Here is a 26077-nt window from a genome sequence, read left to right as displayed (position 1 = left end):
GAAGAGAAGACTGAGGGGTGATTTAATAGCAGCCTTCAACTTCCTGAAGGGGAGCTCTAAAGAGGAGGGTGAGAAACTCTTCTCAGTGGCGTCAGATGGCAGAACAAGCAGTAACGGTCTAAAGTTGAAGAGGGAGAGGTGTAGGTTGGATATTAGGAAAAACTACTTCACCAAGCGGGTGGTGAAGCATTGGAATGCGTTGCCTAGAGAGGTGGTGGATTCTCCATCCCTTGAGGTTTTTAAGTCCCGGCTGGACAAGGTCCTGGCTGGGATGACTTAGTGGGGGTTGATCCTGCTTGAAGCAGGGGGCTGGACTAGATGACCTCCTGAGGTCCCTTCCAGCCCTGTGATTCTGTATGTCTGGCCTTAGAACTACCCCTCCCGGCAGCTCAACTGACAGGGCAAGCAGCTGCTGGGCCGGGAGCGGGAGTGGGAGCAGGACATAGCCGGCTCCCCAGCCCAATGAAAGGGGGTGCTGAATGGAAGTGGAAGAGGCTGTTACCCCCTATGACACCCTGCTGCTGGAAGGGCAGCAGCTTTCTGCCTAGGAAGTGGTTTCTCTGCAACTGCTCCAATTTAGCAGCAGCCGCAACACATCCAGAAGGGTTGGGAGAGCCTGGCAGGAGTAAATCCCTCAGCTCCAGGGAGCCCAGCAGAAATATCAGCGAACAACAAGGACAGGAAAGAGGCACTAGGGTTGAAGGGTGTGGACCAGCCCTGTGCTAGCAATCAGCTCTGGGCAGCTGGGCAGGGTGAAATAGGCAGGTAAGATGCTGGTGAGCCAAAGGAACACAGAGGGGAAGGGAAAGTCAGAACTTCTCCCAAGGAAGTGAGACAAAGCCGTGGGCAGCTGGAAGCTCGTGTGCAGTGACTGACACAAGTCTAAGCCGAGCAGAGCATCCAGATGGCTAAGTGAGGGAACTGCCACAGCCACTGACACCCAGAAGCAGGACGTGACAGGGCAGAAGCAGCGGTGTCACCCAGGACAGAAGGAGACAAAATGGGTTATCCGACAGACGGGCCCAGAGTAGGGCTTGGATAAGGAGATCACCCAAGCAGCAGCTTTGAGGAAAAGGGTTTAGGAAATGCCACGGACAAGAGCCAGAATAAAAGCTGCTGATCACAGGGTATATGACCCCAGTGGTTTCCTAGCAGCTCATTCAGCACCAAGGAGCCCTGCAGAAACCTCTGTGGTGAGCTGATCGGTCAGCCGGCTGATGGCTGACTCACCTCAGGGGTCAGCATTTCTCATGGTACTGAAACGATACGCTAGTGACAGCATGGGCTATTGGCTAATGGTTTCAGACCCTGCTGTGCAAATATTTCACTATGCAAAGGGTAAGAAGGGGTTTTCAAAGACTGGCCCCAGAAGGAGGAGCTATGCCGGACATGCAGGGAGTGAGCTGCAGCTGGTCTACGGTGATGAGGGCCAAAAGAATGCCACTGCCCGCCTTCAGGACAGCCAGGGCAGCAGGGCAGACTTGCATTTCTCTTGCTCAGTTCAGAGGAGATTCCCAGAGACTGAGCTGTCTAAGGAAACTGCTTAAGAACAGCCCTGAGATATTGCTGTTTGCTTCACCTAACTGACTCAGTGAGGAAACCAAACAACCCACTGGCAGATGAAGGCTGTGAGGAGATAATGGACAGAAAGAGGCCCATGAGACCAGGCAGCCCAAGAACTGTGGCAGGTGGAGAGAAAAACTCTCCCAGGAGACAGGGACTTGTTTGGAGGTGGCTGCAGGAGGTGTCTGCAGCACAGCCTGCCTTGGTTACCAGTAGGGATGGGAACCCTCTAGGTATGACAGATGCGCACAGGTGGATTGCTGTTTAACACACGCACACAGGCAATGCTGCATCCCTATGGCTGAAAGAACCAACACCTCTGTTTGCTCACTGCACTGCCACAGAGCCCCAGAGGGAAGAACCACAGGAGCTGGTTGCAGTCAGACCTTCCAGGTAAGCACCCTGGACACGAGGTACAGGAGCCCTGGGGCTGGTCCAGGAGAGGTAAAGGGATGAGGCCTGACCCTGTATCTTTGAAAACTCGTGGAGACCAGGAGAGATCCCGGATGACTGGAACAAGGCAAACGTACTGCCCATCTTTAAAAAAAGTGAAGGAGGACAATCCAGGGAACTATAGACCGGTCAGCCTCACCTCAGTCCCTTGGAAAATAATGGAGGAGATCCTGAAAGAATCCATTCTGGAGCACTTGGAAGAGGGGAAAGTGATCGAGAGTAGCCAACATGGATTCACCAAGGGCAAGTTGTGCCGGACCAATCTGATTAGCTTCTATGATGAGGTAACTGGCTCTGTGGACATGGGAAGTCGATGGATGTGATATACCTTGACTTCAGCAAGGCTTTTAATACAGTCTCACAACATTCTTGCCCATAAGTTAAGGAAATATGGACTGGATACACGGACTGTAAGGTGGATAGAAAGCTGGCTTGACGGTTGGGTCCACTGGGTAGTGGTCAATGGCTCAATAGCTGGATGGCAGTCAGTTTCAAGTGGAGTGCCGCAAGGCTCGGTTCTGGGGCCCGTGTTGTTCAGCGTCTTTATTAACAACCTGGATGGACTGGACTGCACCCTCAGCAAGTTTGCAGATGACACCAAGCTAGCAGGAGAGGTAGATACGTTGGAGGGTAGAGAGAACACCCAGAGGGATCTGGATAAATTGGAGGACTGGGCCAAAAGAAATCTGATGCGGTTCAACAGGGAGAAGTGTAGAGTCCTGCACTTGAGACAGGAGAATCCCAAGAATTTTTACAGGCTGGTGACTGACTGGCTAAGCAGCAGTATAGCAGAAAGGGACCCAGGGATTACGGTGGATGAGAGGCTGGATATGAGTAAACAGTGTGCCATTGTAGGCAAGAAGGCTAACAGCATATTGGGGTGCATTAGGAGGAGCATTTTGAGCAGATCTAGAGAAGTGGTTGCTCCCCTCTGTTCAGCACTGGTGAGGCTACATCTGGAGTAGTGTGTCCAGTTTTGGGCCTCCCCCAGTATAGAAAGGATGTGGATGTGCTGGAGCAGGTTCAGCAGAGGGCAATGAAAATTACTAAAGGGCTGGAGCACATGACCTATGAGGAGAGGCTGAGGGATTTGGGCTTATTTAGGGCGATTTAATAGCAGCCTTCAACTTCCTGAAGGGGAGCTCCAAAGATGACGGAGAGAAACTGTTCTCAGTGGTAACGGGTGGCAGAACAAGGAAAGCGGTCTGAAGTTACAGAAGGAGAGTAGGTTGGATATTAGGAAAAACTACTTCACCAGGCGGGTGGTGAAGCACTGGAATGTGTTGCCTAGAGAGGCGGTGGAATCATCCTTAAAGATTTTTAAGTCCCGGCTTGACAAAGTCCTGGCTGGGACGAATTGTTTAGGGTTGATCATGCTGGAAGCAGGGGGCTGGACTCCATGACCTCCTGAGGTCCCTTCCAGCTGTACAATTCTATGACCCCAAAGAGTCCATCAGAGACCAGGAGGGGCACAGACGGGAACAAGCCCTGTAACCATACAGACCTGCTCCGTGCCTATACTGACACACTAACATCTGCATGCAGGGCTGTGAGAAACCAGGGCTGGTGGGCAATGGAACGCACTGAGAGGCCCCCACCCACCTGAAAGTGACCTTGCAAACGGAGACAAGTCTCAGAGGGCGGCCACGTTAGTCTGCAGCTGCAAAACCAATGAGGAGTCCTGTGGTGCCTTACAGACTAACACGGATTTGGACGTAAGCTTTTGTGGCTTAAAAACGACTTTGTCAGATGGCAAACGTGTTAGTTTTAAGGAGCCCCAGGGCTGCTCCCTGCAAACAGTGCAAGTCACACCCCTCACCAATGGACTTTAAGGCTTCAGAAATGATGGTTACTTACCTGTACCCAGCTCTTCAAGACGAGCCTCTGCAGGTTCACACCTAACAGAGCAAGCTGCCGCCACTGCCTCCCCTCACCCTGCATCTATTGTATAGCAGTGTCCATGGAGGCTATTCAGCCCCCCACGCCCCTACCCATCTCCAAGCACAGCCAGCAAGAGCAGCTTGGCAGCAGCACGACCAACGTTCAGACCACCCCCATCCCCAGTTCAGTATAACCAGCGGCACCACACAAGGAGGTTCCCGCTCTCGCTGCAGGAAAAGGAGAGCAATACTACATGGGGTCTTGCTTGCCCTTGGATCACTGCTCGGCCTTCCAAGGTGGGAGGAATCTCAGAACAGCCAGATGGGGTCAGACCAAAGGTCCATCTACCCAGCGTCCTGTCTGCCGACAGCAACCAATGCCGAGTGCCCCAGGGGGAGTGAACAGAACAGGTAGTCATTGACTGAGCCGTCCCATCGCCCATTTGCAGCCTCTGACAGACAGAGGCCAGGGGCACCATTCCTGCCCATCCCGGCTAACAGCCATTGATGCACCTACCCTCATGAATTTATCTAGCTCTTTTTTTAACTCTGTTAAAGTCCCACCCCTTGCCACATCCTCTGGTGAGGAATTTCACAGGCTGACACTGCACTGCATGAAAAAAGCTTCCTTCTGTTGGTTTTAAACCTGCTACCCATCCATTTAATTTAGCATCTCCTAGGTCTTGTGCTATGGGAACAAGTAAATAACTTTTCTTTCTTCACTTTCTCCACACCAGTCCTGATTTTATAGACCTCTCTATCCCCCTTACTCTCCTCTTTTGTAAATTGACAAGTCTCCGTCTTTTTAATCCATCCTCATCTAGCAGCTGCTCCAAACCCCGAATCATTTTTGGCGTCCTTTTCTGAACTTTTTCCAATGACAAGATATCTTCTGAGAGATGAGGTGATCACACCTGTACACAGTGTTCAAGATGTGGGTGTACCAGGGATTTAGAGAGGCAATAAGATAGCAGAGGTAGAAAATCAGACTTTTTTGACAACTACTGCACATTGAGTGGATGTTTGCAGAGAACTATCCGCAGTGACCCCAAGATCTCTCTCGAGGGGTAATAGCTAATTTAGTCCCCATCATTTTGTATGTACAGTAGGATTATGTTTTCCATTGTGCATTACTTTGCATTTAGCAACATTGGAATTCATCTGCCAATACCCATATGGAGTTATCTAAAGGCAGTAGCCCATACAAACTCAGATGGTGCTGGGAAATCTCTTCCTTTTGGCTTTTGCATCCTCAAGCCAGTAGATGAGCCAAAGTTTGCTGCGTTGTGGGTCACAGGTTACCCACACCTCCTCAAAACCAGGACTTTGGGGGGTGTTGATGTTTTTATACAGTCCTGTACAAAATATAAATTAAGAACTCCCCTATTTGACCGCTGACAATTAACTGGTTCCCTTGATGTGTGAGCGGCACAGCCCTGATTGCTGCCCCAGGTCCTTGGGGGGCCACTGACCTTTTTGGCCTCCTTGAGGCGTTTCTGGAGCTCCGCCTGCTGCTCCTGCATTTTGCTCTTCCACTCCTGCACCTGCTCGAGCTGGATCTTGTACTTCTCCAGCTCTTTCAACTTCGCTTTGTCTTCATTTCGCTTCAACTTCAAAGTCTCCAGCTTCTCCTCCAGGTCTCTGACTTGCGAGCGCAGGTTCTCTTCCTCCTGCACAGCCAAGGGGAAACGGGAGGTTACTCTGGGGAGCCATGCAGCAATGGCTTTCTAATTCAGTGTGCCGGCGAGGAACCCCTCAGGTCTGCCCCAGCCCTCAGAATTCAACCAACTCTCTTCCAAGGACAGCACCACTTTAGGAGTCTCCAAATAACTCCACCCACTACGTTCTGCCATTTCCAAAGTCTGGAGAACTTCATCTCACTGAGTTTCGCTTCTCCTGCCATGCATGGTAAACACTTGCTGATGTGCTGCAAGACTGCCTGGCCTCATAGGTGCTGCACACTACACCTCCAACTGACTTCACCGGCATTTGTGGCTGCTCAGCCTTTCTGAACCATCAGATGTCCCATGCCTGCCCCTGGGGCCAGGCAAACCAATGACACCTGCAAAGAAAGAGCGTCTCCACTAATAGGACTGGGGCTTCCTAAATGGGGGCTACAAAGTGACAAGCTCTGGGACATGCGATTAGAGCACATCATGGCTCACGCTTTAAGGACCACGTAAACTCGCAGACACACGAACCGTGCCTCCTGTGAACTGGTGAGTTATTAGCTGTTGCTCTGAGGTCACTCTCCTGAGTACCAGAGGTCCCCTCGCCCTTTCCCTTCTCTCCCCCATCAGTCACTCCCATGTGATGTGGCGGTTACTGTAACAGAGGGCAATGGACAGGTTTTCATGCTGGATTTTGAAGGCTTTGGACTCATGGCTCTGGACGCTTTCATCTCTAGGAGGACCGGCTCCATGCAAAACCCAGCTCATGGGGAAATCTTCCCCCGGCAAGCACGGAGCATGGCACTGAGCTCTTGGCATCACCACACAACCACAAACTAGTCACTGTGTCCGACTGCAATTACCTCTTCCAGGCTGCTCTGTCCTGAGGGTGCTACAGAGACAAGCAGGTTAGACTTCTCCCACTGATGTAACCCAGGCAACCAGCATCAACTGGGAGTTGCTCAACTCTAGGAGGACAGCAAGGGCCACTGGCTGAATTTGGGCTTTACTAGCTGGGTTTCAAAGCCCAGTTCAGAAACACCCTTAGCTTTTATGGGTGTGGACCCCAGCGGGTTCTGGTGCCAAGACAAATAGCTGCTCAGAGTTGGAGCAGCGCATGCCGGGAGCAGGAGCGTCTCCTCTACACCCAGGTGGAAGGTGGTTGCCGTTTCCTCCAGCACATGACATTAGGCGCTGTCCCCGGGTCTCTGGCAAGCCGATAAAGCAGCTCTCCTGGGCCCTACTCCCGGGGGCTGCAACATCCCTTCCTCAAGCGCTTCAGGCTCCAAGGGGATTCTGACTCTCCCTAGAACATGGGGAAGTTAATGCACTGTTCCTCCCCCTGCAGCTGCCTGCCAGCTGGAGAGCGGCCTGCACAGGAAGGAAGGCTGTCCCTCAAGCAGCACAAAGCCTGTAACCATACAGGGGGAATCACAGACCCCAGTGGAACGCCCGGTACCCTGGAGACCGAGCAGACCAAGATTCTCTCTGCTGCAGAACAGCCAGAGCGCTGGCAGTCACCTGCCCCGCGTGAACCAATGGCTGCTGTGTAGCCTGCTGGTGGCAGGGTTTTCAGAAGGTTCTTTGCTTGACTACAAATCACATAGCTACAGCCCTGGCGCTGGCGTGGGACCCCGCAGCCACCTGAAGTCTTGTGCACTTTCTTCCGTGACTGTGCAGGGGGCTCTGCACCCGCCCCAGCTGGTGATTTTTACAGCCCCCTTTTCCTATTGTTTCTAAATCTCACCCACAGCAGCACAGACTGACCGACTCAAACAAGCCCAGGCTGGAAGTGACAGCGCACGAGGCGCCGAGTAACACCAAGCACAAGGGTTCTCTCTTCTCTCCGGACTCGGGCCCCAGTGACAGCACTGGCTAGCGAACAGCGGATTGAAGGGGGGCCAGAACGAAGGGAGAGCTGGAGTCCCCTTTCCCTCTGTACAACAGCTGCAATGCTTTCTGGCACTGGTGCTATTATCTCTTCGTCCTCCTGCCCTAAATCTCCCAGGAGCTCAGAAGTCACCTCATTACGGGGTGCAGGAGGGAAATCAGGATAAAAACTATTCTGCAGAACAGAATTGGCCTAAATAGAACGACCAGCCAAAGACCCATCAAACTGCCCAGCCGCCATTCCTGGCCAGGGCAGGGCTGCTCCCCACATGGATCGCCCAGGTCTGCCCCCTCTCAGAGAACGGGGCTTCCCCACCTGCCCTGGGGGAGACGACTCCTCAGCCCAGTGTCCTCCCAACACTGAGAGGCCAGTCCTGATAGTCAGGCACAAGCAAACCAAAGCCCTCTTCACTTTCCTGGCCCAGGAGGCCGAGCGTGTACTCCACGGGCCTGAGAGACCAGGGGTCTAGGCCCTGGCCCAGCCAGTGTCACCCTCATCTCAGGCCTGTTTCCTGCTCTGTAACATGAGATTCCCTCCACATCCCAGCCCGACGAGTCCACTGGACGAGTTAAGGTTTGGCAAGTGCTGAGCACTCTTTGCACAACCCCGAACTCCTGTCCCGCCCGGGGCAGCCCCAGGTGGACTCTGCGTCACGCTGTGCATAGTCACCTCAGAGGTCAAACCTTCGAGCCCCAGCCCAGTTTCCAGCTCCTCTCGCCGCATCGCTTTCAGTTGCGGTAGTGCAGTGCCCGGAGCAGAGTGGGGCGTTCCAGGCGCAGGCACACGAGTGCAGCGTGGAGAAGGCACATGAGCGCTCCCCAGCCTTTCGTGGGGTCCCCCCAGCTCTTACCTCCCTGCCTTGATGCTCTCCCACCTACCGCGGTGGGGCGCTCAGTCCACCCCCAGCGCCCGGCACGCTTACCTTGGTGGGCGATGGAGCTAAAGGAGGCGCCACCGGAGAGGTCAGGGCAGGCGCTGGAATGATGGGCGCTGCCAGAGGCGTCTGAGCGGGTGTGCTGGGCTCACTGCTACTCATGTCGCCACCTGAGGCGGAAGCGGAGCCAGAGGGCCCAGCCGTGCCGCTGGATGCCGCGGAGGTGGGAGTCCGGGCAGGCTGCAAAACAGAAAAGCTCTTGCTGAGTGAGAGATGTGCCACGGCCCACCTGCCTCCATCCTTCACTAGCCGCACTTCGAACCCGAGGGCTGGGGAGACCTCAGGAGGTCACCGAGTCCAGCCCCAGAACCCTGCCTCCAGGTTCTCCTCCCAACCCCTTCCTGGGACAGAGCCCCATTACCCATCCCGAGGCCCAGGGGCTGAGACTCCCAGGGCTGGTTCCAGCTCAGGCGAAGCCAGTGAGGCTGTAATTACTGCAGAGCCAGAAGTGCTCCTGATGATCCCAGAACACGCAGCCACTGTGCCAGATCCTGCTTGCCTGCCAAGGGCCCAGGAACCCAGCCCCTCCTAAGTGGGAAAGGGAACTGCCACAATGGGCCAAGAGACCCCCGGCACGCCTTGAGTCCTATTGAGCTCTGCAGAGACAAAACCATTTTTCTGTGTCCTTTATTACTGTGAGCCCCCCAGAGCTAGCACAGCTCTGGGCAGGAGAGCCAGGATACTGGGCTCAGGTCTGGGGCCCCCAACTCAAGATGGATGCTGATAAATGGGAGAGGGGTCAGAGAAAAGCCATGAAAGTGACTGAAGGGTTAGAAACCTGCCTTGCAGGGACAGACTCCAAACACTCGGTCATTAACAAAGAACAGGGGATTTGCTCACAGCCGAAACCCACCCACCTGGGGAACAAATATTAGCAAAGGGGGCTCTTCAGCAGGCAGAGGAAACAGCTAACACGAGCCAATGGCTGAGAGTTGAAGCTAACAAACCCGGAGAAGAGACACGCCGCGCATTTCACACTCAAAGTAATCCTCCTTTGCACCGACTTCCCAAGGGGCGCGAAGGGTTCTGCATCGCCCCCACTTTTCAACTGACCGCGGCTGAGCTGCTAGCAGCTCTGCTCCAGCAATGCCAGAGGGGCCGGTTTCTGGCCTGTGCCACACCAGGGGTCAGACCAGATGATCATAGTGCTCCCCGCCCAGCCCTGGAATCGAGGAATTTTAGGAGGGAAGACGCAGGCAGAGCCCAAGAGCAACAACAAAGGAAGCAGCAGCAAAGCGCTGCTAATGTCTAAGCGAGGCTACCCGGAGAAACAGCAGGGGTGCTTGCTGGGACGTGGCAGTAAGAGAGAGCCCGACACCTGGCACAGCCTTTGGACCTGCAAAACTGTCAAATCACCCAGCCTGGCTCAGCTTTGGATGGAAACTCTGCAGCCGAACCAAAGATGGCCACAGCTGAGTCCGGCACTGGTCAGGTGAGAGCGCGCCAAAGGCCTCCAGGCCGCGTGGGTGTGGGAGTCACGTATTCCTTTTCTCTGAACTTTAGCTCCAGGGATAGCTCAGGTGGCAGGACACCTAGGCACAGCTGAGTCCAGCACTGGTCAGGTGAGAGCGCGCCAATGGTCTCCAGGCCGCGTGGGTGTGGGAGTCACGTATTCCTTTTCTCTGAACTTTAGCTTCAGGGATAGCTCAGGGCTTAGCGAACAGCTAGCACCGGGCGCTCAGTGCTAACGGCTGAACTGATGGAATTTACCATTTTAATCTTGTTTCCCCAGCACACCACTGCCGACTTCACTCCGACTGTCCCTGGGGAGCGTAGCTCTTTTGTTTCCAGCTCTAGGGTGGGACCCTTTGAAACATACTGCCACGATATGGGCAGAGTCGGACTTCCTCTGGCAGGCGCCTGGTTGCCCAGCGAGGGCCCTGCTCAGTAATGCAGCAAAGCCAACACCAGACCATCGCGGGCAGCACCCTGTAGAGTCCCTAGTGTGTGAGCTTTGGGCACAGGGTGCAGCAGTCTGGCCCACACAAGTAACTGACAGCGGTACGGTGCCCATGGAGAAGCAGACTGCTCTGTGGGGCCCTCTCAAACAGGGAGCGCTCGGCCTGGGTCCTGGGAAGAGATCCTGTGGCACCACCAACCTCTGAGAAGCAGGCGGCTCAGCACAAGCCAAGCTCTTTGCCAAAAGGATTCTTTGTGTTCCCTTGCAGACAAAGCCGCATAGCCAGATCAGCACCAGCTGGACCAGCCACAGCTGAAATGCTGGCAACGTTTGGGGAGCTTAGGGGCCATAAGCTGCAGCTTAGAGCCTGGGCTCCCCGATAGGCAGGGGGAGTTTATTGCAACTCCACTCTGTGGGCAGGTGTTCTGAGAGCAGCACTGTCAAGGCCTCGGCTCAAAACACCACCAGATCCTAACAACTCAGCTGGCTCCCGATGGGCGTGGAACCTCCCATGTGGGTAGGGAGGATTCATGGTGGAGCAGGCCTGGCATTGCCTACTGCCACTAGTGGCAAAGCTGCTGGACTCTTCCCAGCCCAGGAAGAGGAGAGGGTGTCCTGGCTGCGTAAACAGGCTCACCACGAAGCAGGAGGGGCTGTGGACGCATCCCTGGCCTGTCACAGTGAGCTGGGGTTGCCCAGGAGTGGCTTTGATCCCTGCCGACAGAGAGTCTCACTGGTAACAGCTTTGGTTCTGACAAACCCTTGTATGGGGCCCTGCAGGAGGTAACTCAGTCTCACCTCCCCAGCAGGGTGTGCTGGGGACCCAAGGAGTGCCTGTGAGCAGCCTTGCCCTGGACAAGCTCACCCAGGCTAGGAAGGAGCTGGCAGAGCTGCTAACTACCGGAGGAGCATCCGCTACGTGTCCCTAGCATTTGCCACTTAGGAGCTACTGGACGTGGCTGTGGCAGAGGTCCCCAGGGTGTCATTTTACCAGGGAGCAGAGTCGGGGAGCGACGCTGCCAGTCAGACGCGAGACACAGTTGCGCCTGGCCTTTGCTGCCTCCGGTCAGACCGCTCACTCCCCCGCAAACAGGTGAGGGTGCAGAACATGCCGCATGCCACTCGAGCAGGGCCTCTTGCTGGGGGCGCTCACGGAGGCCCCCAGGAACGGCACTGGCTCCCCAGTGAAAATCAAAGTGGTGGCTCAGACTTCACACCCTAACTGGCCTGCCCACAGCACTCAAGCAGCTGCCGCTCCCCTTTGTGCCACCCAACCACGGGAGCAATCAGCTGGGCATTCGGGCAGGCGGGGGCGCTCTTGCTGCAAGCCAGGGTGGGCTGCTGGCAGGGTACAGTGGCCAGAGCTCAAACGCCCCACACCCCCCCCCCCGGAGTGACGCGGTCGCCTCTGGTTCCGCAGCCAAGCCCATGGCTACTCCCAGGCATTTGGCAAAGGGACGGCCGAGGGGAAGGCGGCATTTGCTATTGGAGCCGTGATGTCAGACACGGATTTAACATTGGGGGCGGTGGCAGCAGTCTGTGTTACTGGCTGGGCCATGAACTGGTGCAGGCAGGAAGTGTGAACACACATATGCACCACCCCGAGCTTGGGGGCACTCCAGGCCACCTTGGGGCCTCTGGGCACAGCTGCCAAAGGAAGAGAGGCTCAGTGGGGCAAGGACTGAGGAGTTCTCACACGGTCGGAGCACTGGATGAGCGAGTAACTCGAGGCAGAACAGCTTCTTTTCATGAACTGAACAAGTAAGTCTTCCCTGATGGGGCTGGCCACGTGACCCAGCGACACCGGACGCAACTGATCAGTGAGACAAGGGTGGGGTGGGAATATCTTTTACTGATCCTCCTGTGGTGGTGGAAGAGACCAGCTTTGGAGATCCATGGAGCTCTCGGGCCAGCCGAAGAGCAGCTCTGTGGGCCACCAAAGCTGGTCTCTCACTAGCAGAAATGGGTCCAATAAAAGATGTCAACTCCTCCCACTTCGTCTCCCTCCTCCCTTGGGACCACCACAGCTCCAGCCCCACTCCCAACAAAGTACGTTTGCCATTTATAAATCATCACATAGCCACAGGCATCTGGACAAGCGCTGGGGTCCCCCCGGCTAGGAGCAGAGCTTGTTACACACAGGGGCTCCCTCCACAGCCTTACCAAACCCAAACCCAAACCCAAACGAGACTTTGCCGCTGTCTCTTTTGAAGAGACTAGTCAGAATTCCCACACATATGCCCTCCAGCCCCTGGCCGGAAAGGAACAGCCGCCTGTGAGCACCGAAGTATAACTGCCACAGGGGCGCCTCACGCCGGGCATGGCTGGTGAAATGGAAATACAGTCAGTCACCAAGGCATGTTTAGGCTCATTAATTGTGGGGAAGAGCAGAGAGTAACCGCCCAGATGACAATTTCCCCCAGCATCCAGGGAAGCATCTCTCCCCATAGAGCTCCCCCAGGTTTCACAAAAGGACAGGAAAAGGGCCACTGGAAAAGGACACTGGAATCCAGCCCTTGCACAGAATGATCAATGCCCCTGGACCAGCTGCTGAGTCTCACCTTGGGCCGCCGGGTGGTGGTCTGGAGGACAACAGGAGTAGAAGGCAGAGTAGGAGAAACACTCACACAGGAAAAGACAGGAACAGACAGAGAACAGCGGTGGCCGCAGCAGATGCAGCACAGAAGGCGGCAGAGGAAAGAAGAGAGACATTACTGCAATTAGTGTGCGTAGCAGCAGGCCTGCATGCTCCCCCCTCGCTCCCACGACAGACCCAGGCTCGCCTCACACCCAGGCTAGAGAACCTCTCCTCCATTTGCACGGCAAACGCCGAAGTCCTACCACGACCAATCAGCCCTCTGAGGAAACCTTCTCCAGCAATGCACAGACTTGTCCAGCCAGGCACAGAATACCTTCCACATGTACCTGGGCGCATCTAACCGTATGGAACAGAACGCCTAGCTGCGGGCACTCTGCTAACCAGCTGGGCGGCACCTGATTCTCCTCTGAGCGGCCGCACAAGTGCACAGCTTACAGGGGACACAGGCCGTGGCCTCCCCCACTGCAAAGAGATCCTCGGCTTCCACGTGAGAGAAGATGCCCGAGGCTTGGACAATGGAGCTGTTCTGCATTCTAAGACCTGCTGTCTTTGGGGCATCAACAGCTTGATCCATGTAGTAAACAGACTCCTGGACAGAACTCAACGGCAAAACTTGGGCGCCCCCGTCTTAGCCTGAGAAACACCCTGCTGAATTATCGTTGTACTGCCTGGGGTCTCAAGGCTTCTGCAGGCAGGAGCCTGGGTTTTGCTCCAGCACACACTTTCTGGAAGAGGCAACTGAAGCTCAAGCGTCACTAACTGCCCAAAGAAAAGTAACAGAGAGGAAGCCGTGCTAGTCTACATACTATCAAATCAAAAAAGCAGTCATGTAGCACTTTAAAGACTAACAGAATAATCTATTGGGTGATGAGCTTTTGTGGCACAGACCCACTTCTTCAGATCGTAGCTGTACCAGAACGGACTCAACATTTAAGGAACCAAACAGCAAGACAACAGGGTGAGATCTACACCACCGACTGTGTGGGTATGCACCTCCCATTCCTGGGAGCTAATGAGACCAGGACAAGCACCTGCTCCATTACACCAAGGGGCCTGAGCACAGCATTACCGGCCCACAAACACATAAGTGAAAGACTGACATCCTCCAGAGCAGTGTTCTTACTTTGCAAAACACTAATCAAGAAAACGTTCCCACAAAGCAGGAGAAGCTACAAACCCAGAGAAGAATTTTGTGTGGAGGCCTGGGAGCGCAAGGACTTCCAGAGTACTTTGGAAGAACTACGAGTCCATCAACACACCCACAAAAACACCCATTCTGTGGAATGGCTCTCAAAACCTGATGCAACTGCCTCTTAACCCTGAGCCTCTGGAGCAAAAGATCTTCTGTAAAGCAGCCCTGCTCTGAAAAACCCTCTCTTCTCAGGGATTTAGCAATCCAGGCATGTTTGAATGTCTTGCCAAGTACTGGGCTGCCACCACAGCATGTTAAAGAGGAACTCAACAAAGTCTCCATTGTCAGAGAAATGACATAGCTCCTGCCGCCCTGTTATGGAATGGTTAGCTCCAAAAAAGCCAGGGCCAGCAGTGGGAATGCTAGCTGGATGGGCTTGACTTACAAGAAGCAGAGAGAAGAACTTGGTGCTTGATAGAGCTTTGTAAGCGAGGGCTGGAATATTTCCAGCTGGCAATCAACTCTGCACATTCAACAAACGTTAGTACTACCTCTTCCAACGGAGGCTGATGATAAACACCCTTCCCCCAGCGTTAATGGAGCCCTGCGGAACGTACATCAGCATCTCAGCTCACCCAGCCTTGACATGCTCGCTTCTGGGATAAGGCGGCCGTTGAGAGCTGTACAGAACCCTAACAAAACCTGTGTCCTGGCAGCTCTAGTGCGACAATCTACCGCTCCCGGTAAAGGGAAACCGAGTGAGGAGAGGGCAGTAGCATCTGGAACCCTTGGGCTGTGTCCCTGTGTTATCTAGGCCTAGTTCAGGGGTCTGCAACCTGAGGCTCTTTAAGGAATTCTTCATGGCTCCTGATGCTACAACTGCAAAGAAAAAAACCCTTCGGATTATTTTTGATAAACGGCGACTGTCTAAATGCCCAACACTGAACAATTCACATCTAGATAGTAAACGATATGTGATCTCGAAATATTGGACAAATCCCCCCTTAATATGTGCAGTGTATTGTGGGATATGATCCTGTATCGGTGGTTTTGATCGTGTTGCTAATAAATTCTTGATTTTGAAAAGAAAAAAAGCAGCTTGCAGCATTCCTGCTGGGAAGGGCAACATGCATTTTAAGAAAGAAAACTGAAATTAAACATGAAGTAAAATTGGCATCACTAAGGTGGCATTGGAAGGGCTTTAAAAAACCACACACAAAGTGTGAGGAAATAGAATGTGTAAGACGTTTGTGAACGTCCTACAGCAAACATGTATCACATCACAAATCGTTGCGTGCACTGGCCCTAAAAGAGGGCACCAAAAGTACGCTTGGACGTTATTTGTTAAGGACCACCTCGTATTCACATGCGCTGCAGCTCCTGAACAACTGAGTTTTTTACTGAATTCAAAACTCGTCTCTTCTTGCAATTTGGGTTGCCAATGCAGGGCCTAGTTCAATGGTGCAAGGTTAGTAGTTTGGTTCCAGTCCGCAGACTCGATTTCCAAAGACGTGTCTGCTCCTGGGGGCACGGTGCCCCTGTGTAGCACTGCCCACTTCTGATGAACATCACAGAATGCAACCGACAACTTCCCCTCCTTTCAGGTAAGCCTGCTGGAGCCCCAGCGTATGTCTACGCTGCAGCCCACGCAGACTCGCGCCACCGGGATGAGAGCTGGAATGCTAAAAACAGAAGCATGGCATTTGTGCCTCAGGCTGCAGCTCGGGCTCTCAGGCCCATTCAACTCCCTAGGCTGAGAGCCCAAGCTCCGGCCTGAGCCACAACGACCATGCTGTTATTTTTGGCACACTAGGGTGAGACACCATCGGGACTGGGAGACTTGCTTCAAGCCGCAGTTCAGATGTATCCTCAGGCATCTACGATGCACGTGCTGGTCACCGGCAGAGAGCCAGCCAGTTATAGGTGCTGTCTCCTCTCTAGCCGACAAAGCCCACTACAATACAGCTCAAAACGCAGACCACACGTTCCCAATGCTCATCTTCTGGGTAAGCAACTGCCGCAGGTACCCCCGGGAGGTCCTGGGCTTGCCAACGGAAGGGGAGGTGGTCGGCATGGCCACAAACAGAAGAGGCGGTGATACTCTAGTAAGAAGTGAGCCACTGCCAGGCCCGTTGACATTGGTGGAGAGGGAGGGAGAAGGGGGCAGCTGCCCCAAAGCCTGGCATTTCAAAGGGGCCCAGAGCACTGCTCCAGCGGCACGCGGTTCTTAGAGAACGGGCAGTGGCATCGAGGGCTGACCACCCTTGGCTCCACCCATCCCTTCTGCTCTAGGCACTACCCCTTCCAGGGCACAGAGCCAGCCCCCCTCCCCCATTGCCCTGGAACTCATGGTGGCTGTCAGCACCAATGCCCACTGCTATGAAAACGTTTGGGACCCCCTGTCCTACAGCTATGTCCGACACCCAATCTCTTCTGAGGTTCCAGAAGAACAGGGAAACCAACTCCATGAGCTACAGCTTCATGCAGAACACTGGGACCACTTAAGATCCCAGAAAGCTGCATACTGAACATTTCAGCTCTGATTATGTCAGTCGATGGTGGTTCTAAATGGTACTGCATAATGCAAATAATAAATATTTGATGCCATTCTGTAACCTTCAGCCCTCATGAAGTTCCACATTCAATAGCAAGAAAAGTACCTGGGACCCAAAATAGAAACACACAGGCTGGGAAAAGTTCACTGCCCGCATAAATCAGGAAAGCCACCTGCTAGCTACTAACATCCAGAGCACAAAGCACAGACTATGAAGTCAGCCTTACCCTGTGCCCTTCCCCTTTAACATGAAGGTGCAGCTCTCTCTCAGGCCCTACTGGTCCCAACACACACCATTCCACCAGGAGCAGGATGGCCTCAATGTGGATCAAGACAGAATGCTCTGGGCTGGCAGCCGTAAATGTGCGCTGCACCATTATATGGACACAGGCAGCTGCACAGCATCAATCGAAGAGCTGTCATCGGCGTAGTTAGTGGGCTCCCGGTAAGTTCTCACAGCACAAAGCCAGGGCCTCCAGAACCCCAAAAGCAGCATGCACTTTGAATTCTCAGGTTACGTACTTCAAGCAGCATGGGAGCACACGCCCTTATCCTACAGTTTGTGTGAGCATCTCTGCTACCCAAAGGGCAAGCCCTGTTTGCGTATTATAGGAGCTGGCAGCCGCTGAAGCAGCATATTGTAGGAACACGACCACTTTATTTCAAGATTACAGATCCTGATCCAGAATCCAACCCAATTTACCCACACAGAATCCATCACCCTGATCTCCAGAAAATACTCAGCAGTTGGCTAAACCTGCTGGAATTGATGTTACTACCTGCATAGCTTTCCATTAACACCATTTCCCAGCTGACTCTCTAGCTGGCTCTTCTTGAATCACATGTTCTGTGATTATTGCTGTAGCTGCATCTTATGACAAGAAGATTCGCATTCTACCTTCAAGAATCTGAGACTTAGTGCCTGAAGAGTTCGCTTACTCTCTCAGAAGTAAGCAAGTACAGAGCAACTGCATAAGAAAAACCCTACAAGGAAAGGAAGTTTTAATATAGGGAAATGGCATATAAACCAGGCAGTGATGGTAGACTTTAAAACTCGCCTGGCTGAAATGCAGGCTGGCCCTAACAACCATCAAATCACTACAAACTGATGGATATGGATCTTGGTTTCCAAACTTGGCTGCAGCACCTTTATCCTTCTGTTTGCAAGAGTGACACAGAATTGGCATTTGCAAAACTTTGTGTTTGGAAGGATTTAAAAGGTGCTTGTAAAATGACCACCTACAGTAAAGTTGGTCACTACTCCCTTTGGTCAGCTTGAAGTCCCAGATCCAAACAAACATCAGATGCATTTGCTGTAATATAATTGAGAAAACATCTCTCTGCTGCAGCCAAAACGAGTAAAGTGACGGAAAGCTGTACATTTGCTTTTGGGCTATTTGTATTTTTTTACTTATTCTAGCAGATCCAGTATAAGGCTTCACTAATTGCCCTTTTGAATGTAAAACTCTGATATCCTGATTATACTAAAAAGCAATTATTAGGACACCCAGAGAACAAAAATCAGAATATATCTAGAGAGAAATAACAGCTTGACACAGGAAACCCACATAACACTAATAATTTGAAATTCTTAGAACATGAAGAAACAAGAGACAATTAGCCAGCACTGCCAGAGAAGAGAAATACAACTATTATTAGCATGCAACTTTTATACAGCAAGCAGCAATCTCCTCCAGCAGCAGTGGTAACACTAAACCCCTGTCCTCTGGTTTGAGCTGCAGAGGCACTGCATGCAACACAAACATCAGGCTGTCAGGTGAAATGGAAAAAGGACTTCAACACAAACTCAAAAGACTGCAAATGAAAATGCACCATTTTGTCATGATACACCCACCCTCCCAGCTTGTCTCCCCCAGAGACATCTCAAAACTGAGTTGGAAACTCAAAATTAAAGCTCTGCAGTCATAACATACAAAAAAAGCAAACCAAAAATGTTTAGCAGCAGCATTAAAAATGATCATGTGGCTACAGTGGCTTGTACCTTCCGTGTTGTTGGGGCCTGTCTCATCATTGTAGAAAAGACAGATGAGGAGGGAGAGACAGAAAGAAGAGAGGGAGGCAGAGAAAGAAAACGTTAGAACATTCAATCACAACAATGCAGCCCTCTGTAGACAGAGTCTCTCAAGCACAGTCTGCCCAGGAGCACTTGCAAATGGCTGCAGCTTTTCCTTTCTATCTCCCGTCCATTGACCCTGATAATCCAGCAACGGCGTCTCCCGAAACACAGACTGCTAGAGCCGCCGTTAATTATTGGGACTCTAGTGCGCTGGTGAGCAGGTCCATCCTAGCAGCTGTAGCCACGGGCCACACTTCCTTTCTCCGCCGGCCTCCAACCACCGCCCCGGCTCCTCATTACATCATCACTTATGGATTTTTCCCTCCCCTCTCCAAGTTCTTAGCAGCCCTTGGATCCAGGCAGAGCACCAGGGATTGAGCTGATGCTTTTCGTCCACAGGGAGGAGGGATGCACAGGGAGGAACGTGCTCCTCTGTAACCTAGCAACGCCTTAGGCTCAGCTGTCTCACTGGCTAATTAGAACACTACTTCATCCCTTCTCCAGCAATAATGGGCCCAGCTCAGCAGCTGCGCATGCACGCAGAACCCTTGCAAATCTCTTCACATGATACAGTCCAGCCCCCCTTCCTCCTGGGAGCTGTGTACAGCCAACCACAGGACCTCTCTGAATCTAATGAATTGCTTTAAGGGGCAGTTTGTTCGTTTCTGTGAATTCGAGCACACAGAGCCACCTCTACTTCACATTAGTGTTTCTCAACCTCACACACACACACACACACACACACACACACACACACACTTTTCCAAAAGAATTAAGTACCTACAATTTTCAGACACAATTCTATTTTACCATTGCAACGCAACTGTTTAAACACCTTAATCATAATTGGTGGATGGAAGAAATGGCCTATAAGCAATAAACTTGCCATCATACTTATGATTGTGCAAAATGGATAAATAAAAAAAATTAGATGAACGTAAAATGAGTCAAATTTTTTTACTCATTGAAGAGAGGTTGAGAAATACTGAGATAACGTACCCCCTGGAAGATCTCTGAGTACCCTCTGGGGTACATGTATCCCTGGTTGAGAATCTGCCTTACACCATTGAGAGCTCACCATCCAGTACTACTTGGACAGTCCCAACTTCCCCTTTCATTCTCTCTCCCCCACACTCAGCTTCACGAGCGCACACACACACACACACACACAACACAGCAAGGAAGAGTTGTTTTTTTTCCCAATTCAACTAAATATTTGTGCAGCAAAAATAAAGCCACAGTAGAACCCACATCAGAGACCAGCCTCCTCAGTGAGCCTCCTGCCTTGCGAGTTCACCCCCAAAGAGGCCACCTGTTCCACCGGCAGCAGGGACACATCACGTAAGCAGACATTTTAAAGCATTAACATATAGGCTTTAATGCATTGCCAAGTTTAAACCTCAACATTGAAGGTTTAAATGTTTAAGATCTCTGAAGTTTTCTACCATTCCCGGGCTAATGCAATACGGAGGCTGGTGGCTGAGAGCACATTTCCCGTAAAATACAGGCAAAACCTTGTAACACTGCAGCACGTGAATGTAAGAGATATAGTAATCCAGAAATTCCAGGTTCGGATTTCAGCCCAGGCCTTGGTTCCATGCCCCTGCTCCTGTTATAGCAGCCTTCCACTTCAGGCCAGAGACACCCAAGGAGTCCTAGCCCATAGAAAGGCCTGCATAGCCTGCAGGTTGGCTACTTAGGTCTCTATCTGGAAAGAACAGATTCATTCACACATAGAAAGGATTAAACCAGCATCTTGTTCCTGTGTTCAGAGGAGGAATTCTTTGTCCCATACATGAGGACAAGCTATCGGACTCTTAGGCGCAGAGCAGGTGGCCAAAAGGAGGTTGGGATAAAGATTCACAGGCAGAGCAGCGGTACAACCACTGGAGAGCTCTTCATGCCTGCCACGGAAATGCTGATGGAAGAATGGTGAAAAGAGGGAGTCTGTAGCCTGTTGCAGGACAATGGAGAGGATGCAGTGACAGTGCTGGAATTCCCAGGTTTACAAGAAAACCATTAACTCCAGTTTTTAAAATTATAACATTCTACAGAATTAGGGTGAAGGGTCTCCTTAATGATAAAGGAAATAGTCTTAACGCTGCGCCCTGCAGTGAAGTCACGTGCCCAGGAATTTCTGACCCTAGATAACTTCTGAAGCTGGGAAGGTGAACTTTGCCTGATCCATCAGCAACAGGAGCTCTTATGTATGAGTAGCGCACAGGTCCAGCCTGAACTCCAGACCGAGGTTCTACCATTACAGGCAGCAAAAAGGGTTTGCAAAACTGAAGCCAACTTTGTTTTTCAAGTCTCTTCACAAAAAATGGGTTAGTCAATTGCTTCAGGAATGCCTGGAGTCCTCCTCCCTTGCACCAGAGACCAAGGAGGAGAGGTTTCAGGCCAAACCAAAGTATTTTGGGAGGAAGGAGAGGAGAGGAGACACAGTAGGAGTGGGAGGGAGGAAAAAAAGATTTTAAAATGAAACCAGTCTAAACATGGAGGTTCTAAATGTGAGCCAGGGTTACTGCAAATACATTCAGGCATCAAAGTATCGGTTTCAAAGCCAGGCAGCGAATATGCTAAAACCACTAACACTGGATTAAAATCCTGGACGCGAATGCATCTGATACTGCAGCACCTGTGCCCTCCAGCCACTACCACAATAGAGTTCCCAGCACCAGATGGACACGGTACTTACAAATGACAGCCACACGTGCCAAGTGCAATCCCAACTGTACCAGCAGCAGAGAGGCTGTTACTTCCTTCAGCTACCCAGGAAGAACTTCTATTCTCCAGCTTTTACTAGAATCAGTAAAAGATATTGGCAGAATCAAAGGGACTCAATGGAACAGGTGTTAAATTGGGCCCAGCTCACCTTGGCTACGTCTACACTAGCCCCAAACTTCGAAATGGCCACGCAAATGGCCATTTCGAAGTTTACTAATGAAGCGCTGAAATGCATATTCAGCACTTCATTAGCATGCGGGCGGCCACGGCACTTCGAAATTGATGCGCCTCGCCGCCGCGCGGCTGGTCCTGACGGGACTCCTTTTCGAAAGGACCCCGCCTACATCGGAGTGAGCTCATGGGAATAAGGGGACTTCGATGTAGGCAGGGTCCTTTCGAAAAGGAGCCCCGTCCGGACGAGCCGCGCGGCGGCGAGGCGCATCAATTTCAAAGTGCTGTGGCTGCCCGCATGCTAATGAAGCGCTGAATATGCATTTCAGCGCTTCATTAGTAAACTTCGAAATGGCCATTTGCGTGGCCATTTCGAAGTTTGGGGCTCGTGTAGACACAGCCCTTGAGAGTGTCCCTTGAAACAAGAAACTTTAGCAGTTCCTGAGGGCACGCTGTTGAGATCCTCTATAAATTTTTTTCATTATATTAAAACTCTCCCTCACCTTTTCTGCCCTTCCCCCAACTATTCAGGGTTAAGGAAGAGGAGCCAACCAGTAACTGCGCTAACTCTTGAGTCACAGTTCAGCAACTCCAAATAATGCCATCATGAACTCTACACTTGGATGCTCCTACTATTCAGCGACTGCAACATTCAGACTTCAGGGTCTCAGTCATAATTCAGTTGATCTGTAAGAAGAGCATTTTCCCTCTGAAAATTATTCCTATATTTTGCAATAAAAACACCATTTCCAAGCTCCTTTCTGGCCCATCGAACTGTGAAGTGTCTTAGAAGCTGACAGAATGCAAAAGGCTATTTGAACAGACGAGCATACATAAGGCTAAAACTGAATGGGCACCAACCTAGCCCATCTTTTATTCCAAGTAACTGGACTTGTGAAACCTGAGATGATTTAAAAGCACTACCAAATGCTCTACTCTGCTTACAAAAGCCATTCAACAGCCAAAAACACTGGTTTTCAACCATTTTCACTTGAAGACCCCAAAAAAATTTCAATGGTAGGCGAAGACTTCTTTAGACATCTGAGTGTCCACGGACCGCAGGTTGAAAACCACTGGCCTAAAAGAAAAACGAACAGATTCTGGAGTTTTATTACACATTAAGAAAATAAAACAGATTTAGGTCCATGGAAAAATCAATGTAACAGGCTGTTCCCTCCCCCACACACACAGCTCCAGTTTGTTTGGATTTAAGGAGATGGATTGCTGAATTTCTTCTGTCAATAGGGGGGAAAGGCATTTTCTTGTTAGTATCTGCCCAGCTGATAGTGAACAGCGCAATTGTAAGTCAGTCAATCTAACTATAATCTCTTGGGGCAATACAGCACAGGTAAAGCCTCTAGCCATCAGTGTAAGTCTGGTATTTTTCATCTTAAGCTCTGGGAACCAGATTCTGTCTGGCTCCGTCCACTTTCCTTGCTGGGCAAGGTTGAGCAAGTCCTGAAAGGAAATAAATGATGCAGAATTTGGTTCAAGTCTGAGGTACAGAAAATGGAGAGTTCCTAATAACGCAGGCCTCTGGTGGGCCGCCAGTTTGTTGTTAAGCATCAACTTTATAACTGAGACATTAAGTTGCCAGGCCACAGATTGTATCTTCCTTTTTTGGAAGCAGCAGCAAAGGCTATAATCCCTGATGAGTACAGATGGAGAGCTCCTTCAGGGACTCAGAACTTCGTTTATGGATCGGTCCCATCACACGTGGCCTAGATAGAGATGACAGAGCAAAAGGGCAGATTGTTGGTTTCTCCCATAGGAGAGTACCTTGGTTCACAGCTGAACTAGATGCACATAGAACATGATCGCATTTTCCAGAAATACGCTTACAGGCAATAATTTCCAGAGTGAGAACACCTTAGCAACAAGAAAGGGTTTCTGTTAATTATTCAAAACATGCCTCTAGAAGCATTACAAATCCTGGATGTTGTCAAGCACAGAATCCGCATTAGCTGCTTGCAGCAGCTTCAGGAGGGCAGACACAAGCTGCAGATCCCAGGACATAACAGGGGCCCATGCTCAGCTCAAGATGTGTCACAGCAGGCTTGGGCAGCTGGTTTCCAGAAGCCACTTCTCTGAGTTCAGAATGGCTGTTGTCAGCTGCTCCTTACAATTTAGATGCAGCTGTCTAACTCCTGGCAGGATGTCAGTGCACCCAACAGGCAACGTCACCACATTTCCTGGTCCGGGGGCCAGACCCTTCAGCCTCGCTCCATCGCATGGGCTAATCAAACATGGGAGTCAACCGCAGATGCCAGCAGTGAGCTGAGGCTTAGGACCCTTCTCTTCCTGCCACTGCTGCAGAGAGCCCTGAGGAGGACGGTGGGTAGCCAGTAAAAGTGTGTGATGCTTTGTGGGCTGGTTCCTTCCTTTCCCCCAGCAGGATGTGGGGGAGCAAGGAGACATCAGCATCACCTTCCATGAAGCAGCCGCTAGAGGGCTCCTAGGAAGAGTTTCGTAAGAAGATGAGGGTCCTTAAGCTTTTCTGGATCTCTGTGGAATTTGGACAAAGGCCAGTGACCTTCTGGGCCTCTGCCTTGAGGCAGCAGCTCTCCACACCCCATCGGCAGCATTGCGTACCTGGTGCTTTTTAGCCACACAGCGATGGCAGAACACACTGAGGAGTGTGCCTGGCCTGCGCAAGTCTACCCACGACTCAGTCTGCGCACACACAGGGGCGGGGGGCCCCCGGATTCCACACACCCGGCTGTGAGCAGAGCCAGTCCCACACACTGACTACGAGAGCCCTGCTAACCTGCAGATACCCGCCGTACATCTGTGGGTATCCGCGCCTTTGGACGCGAACATGGATATCCGCAGCTCCTTTTTGTGGCTGCGGGTATTGGCTCTAACGAGCACCTGTCCCAGGCCTGAGAAGAGTGCGGTGTATCCGTTTTGCCAACAGAAGTCAGTCCAATCAAAGCCATTTGCTCACTCACGTCAGCTGATATCCTGTGATGGATACGGCGCCAGCAACTTTATTTTCTAAACGGCCTTCGTGGGAGTGTGTCACTGGCAGCATTTGGTGGCATTCAAGTGTCTCTTACGCCATTTGTCTGCAATACAGAGATCACCAGTGTCCACTGCATGCTCGTCACACACAGGCCAGCTTCACGCTACAAAACTAGGTTGGTGTAACTAAGCCAGCCAAGGGTGTGAAAATGTCCCTCCCTCTGCCAGGTGTAGTCAAGCCAACCTCAGTCCCCATGCAGACAGCACTCAGTGAACGGTAGAATTCTTCCTGCCATCGACCTTTTGCCTCTCAGGTGGGGGTTGCCTACACAGATGGGGGCATCCTCCCCATGGGTGCAGGTAGCATCCACACTGAAGCAGTGTTGTAAGCGTCTGCAAACCTACAGAGAAAGACAGACTGTGAAGAGACAAAGAGCTGCAGAGAATCTCTGTCGCAGCACACTGCCCTGTTTTCCTTTGGGAGGAGGTCTGAGAAAACTTAAGCTTAAGTCCATGGCAGCTGAAAGCTTGTTTGTGCCCCTTCTTTTGGCTGTGTGTAGAGCACAGTGGTCACAGACTCACACATGAGCTGACAGGCATGGTCGCAGTTCAGAGAATCTTTGGAGAAGTGGAAAGATCCTACAGGCCATCTAACGACACGCTGCCTTTTCTAATGCAGGCTCCCAGCTCCAGACAGCTGTAATACATGTCCATATCAAAGTGGCACTGGCAGAATCTTTCACATATGTCACAGTCCAGAGACAATGACCAAACTGGTAAAGCTACCGAGGAGAACATGCTGGTTTTCAAACGGAACAATTCAAAAGGTGAGAAAGTGGATCACCACGGTCCTGTACAATAAAAGAGCTCTCAGCAGTGGTCCTAGAAAGCCATGAAGGGGCTCACTGGGCCAGTACAAAAACTGTAAGAGATTTAGATCTTCCCAGTGCCTCTGAGGGGGGAGCCCAATACATGCTTTACTCTTGTGTCTGTAATGAAGGAGCAGCTGCCAGGACAAAGCTAGACCAGCCCTGGTCTAGAGGATGCCATTACACGCTGGCAAGAAACCCAGCAACTACCGGCTTGTTCCCACATCTACTGCTCTTTCTGAGCGCTCAGCAGCCTTCATCCCCATAAACGCAGAGACAGCCACGCGCCTGCACCAAAGACACTGCCACGAGTAACAGGGATCCTGCCTTAGAGACCTTACAAACTCACGGCAGCTGACAGGCTGGGTGAGGGAAATATCTGCCAGCTATGTGAAGTCTTCCCTGTAAAAGAGGAGTCCTTAAGTGCACGGGATCCATTGGGCCTCCTCCACAAGGAAGGCCCAGGAAAGCCAACAAGTTCACACAGCAATGCAGATGAGAAACAAAGGCTTCAGAAGATCATCGCCTTCCTCTTTCATTTAGAAAGATTAGCCCTGGGCGTGGGCCATTCCCCTGTCTGCAGAGAGAACCAAAAGGCACGCCACCTGTCAGCACAGGTGCCTCAGCCCCTCTCAAGGGCAGAACAGGCCTCTGTGCAAGAACTGGCGACAGCACACGAACTCCCAGGAGAGC

At 51.7% G+C, this 26077-nt stretch overlaps 1 protein-coding gene across 1 annotated transcript in view; it reads right to left on the bottom strand.

Annotated features, from left to right (window-relative positions):
• The window catches only part of DCTN1 (dynactin subunit 1), a 96919-nt gene that overhangs the window by 25203 nt on the left and 45639 nt on the right, over nucleotides 1-26077 (bottom strand). Inside the window, 4 exon segments of the mRNA XM_074992159.1 lie at nucleotides 5369-5566; nucleotides 8380-8571; nucleotides 12853-12873; nucleotides 18579-18596. Of these exon segments, the coding sequence (XP_074848260.1) occupies nucleotides 5369-5566; nucleotides 8380-8571; nucleotides 12853-12873; nucleotides 18579-18596 (429 nt within the window).

This window comes from Carettochelys insculpta, chromosome 4, assembly GCF_033958435.1.
Source record: "Carettochelys insculpta isolate YL-2023 chromosome 4, ASM3395843v1, whole genome shotgun sequence".
Classification (NCBI taxonomy): domain Eukaryota; kingdom Metazoa; phylum Chordata; order Testudines; family Carettochelyidae; genus Carettochelys; species Carettochelys insculpta.
This window is presented reverse-complemented; position numbering and strand designations above follow the sequence as displayed.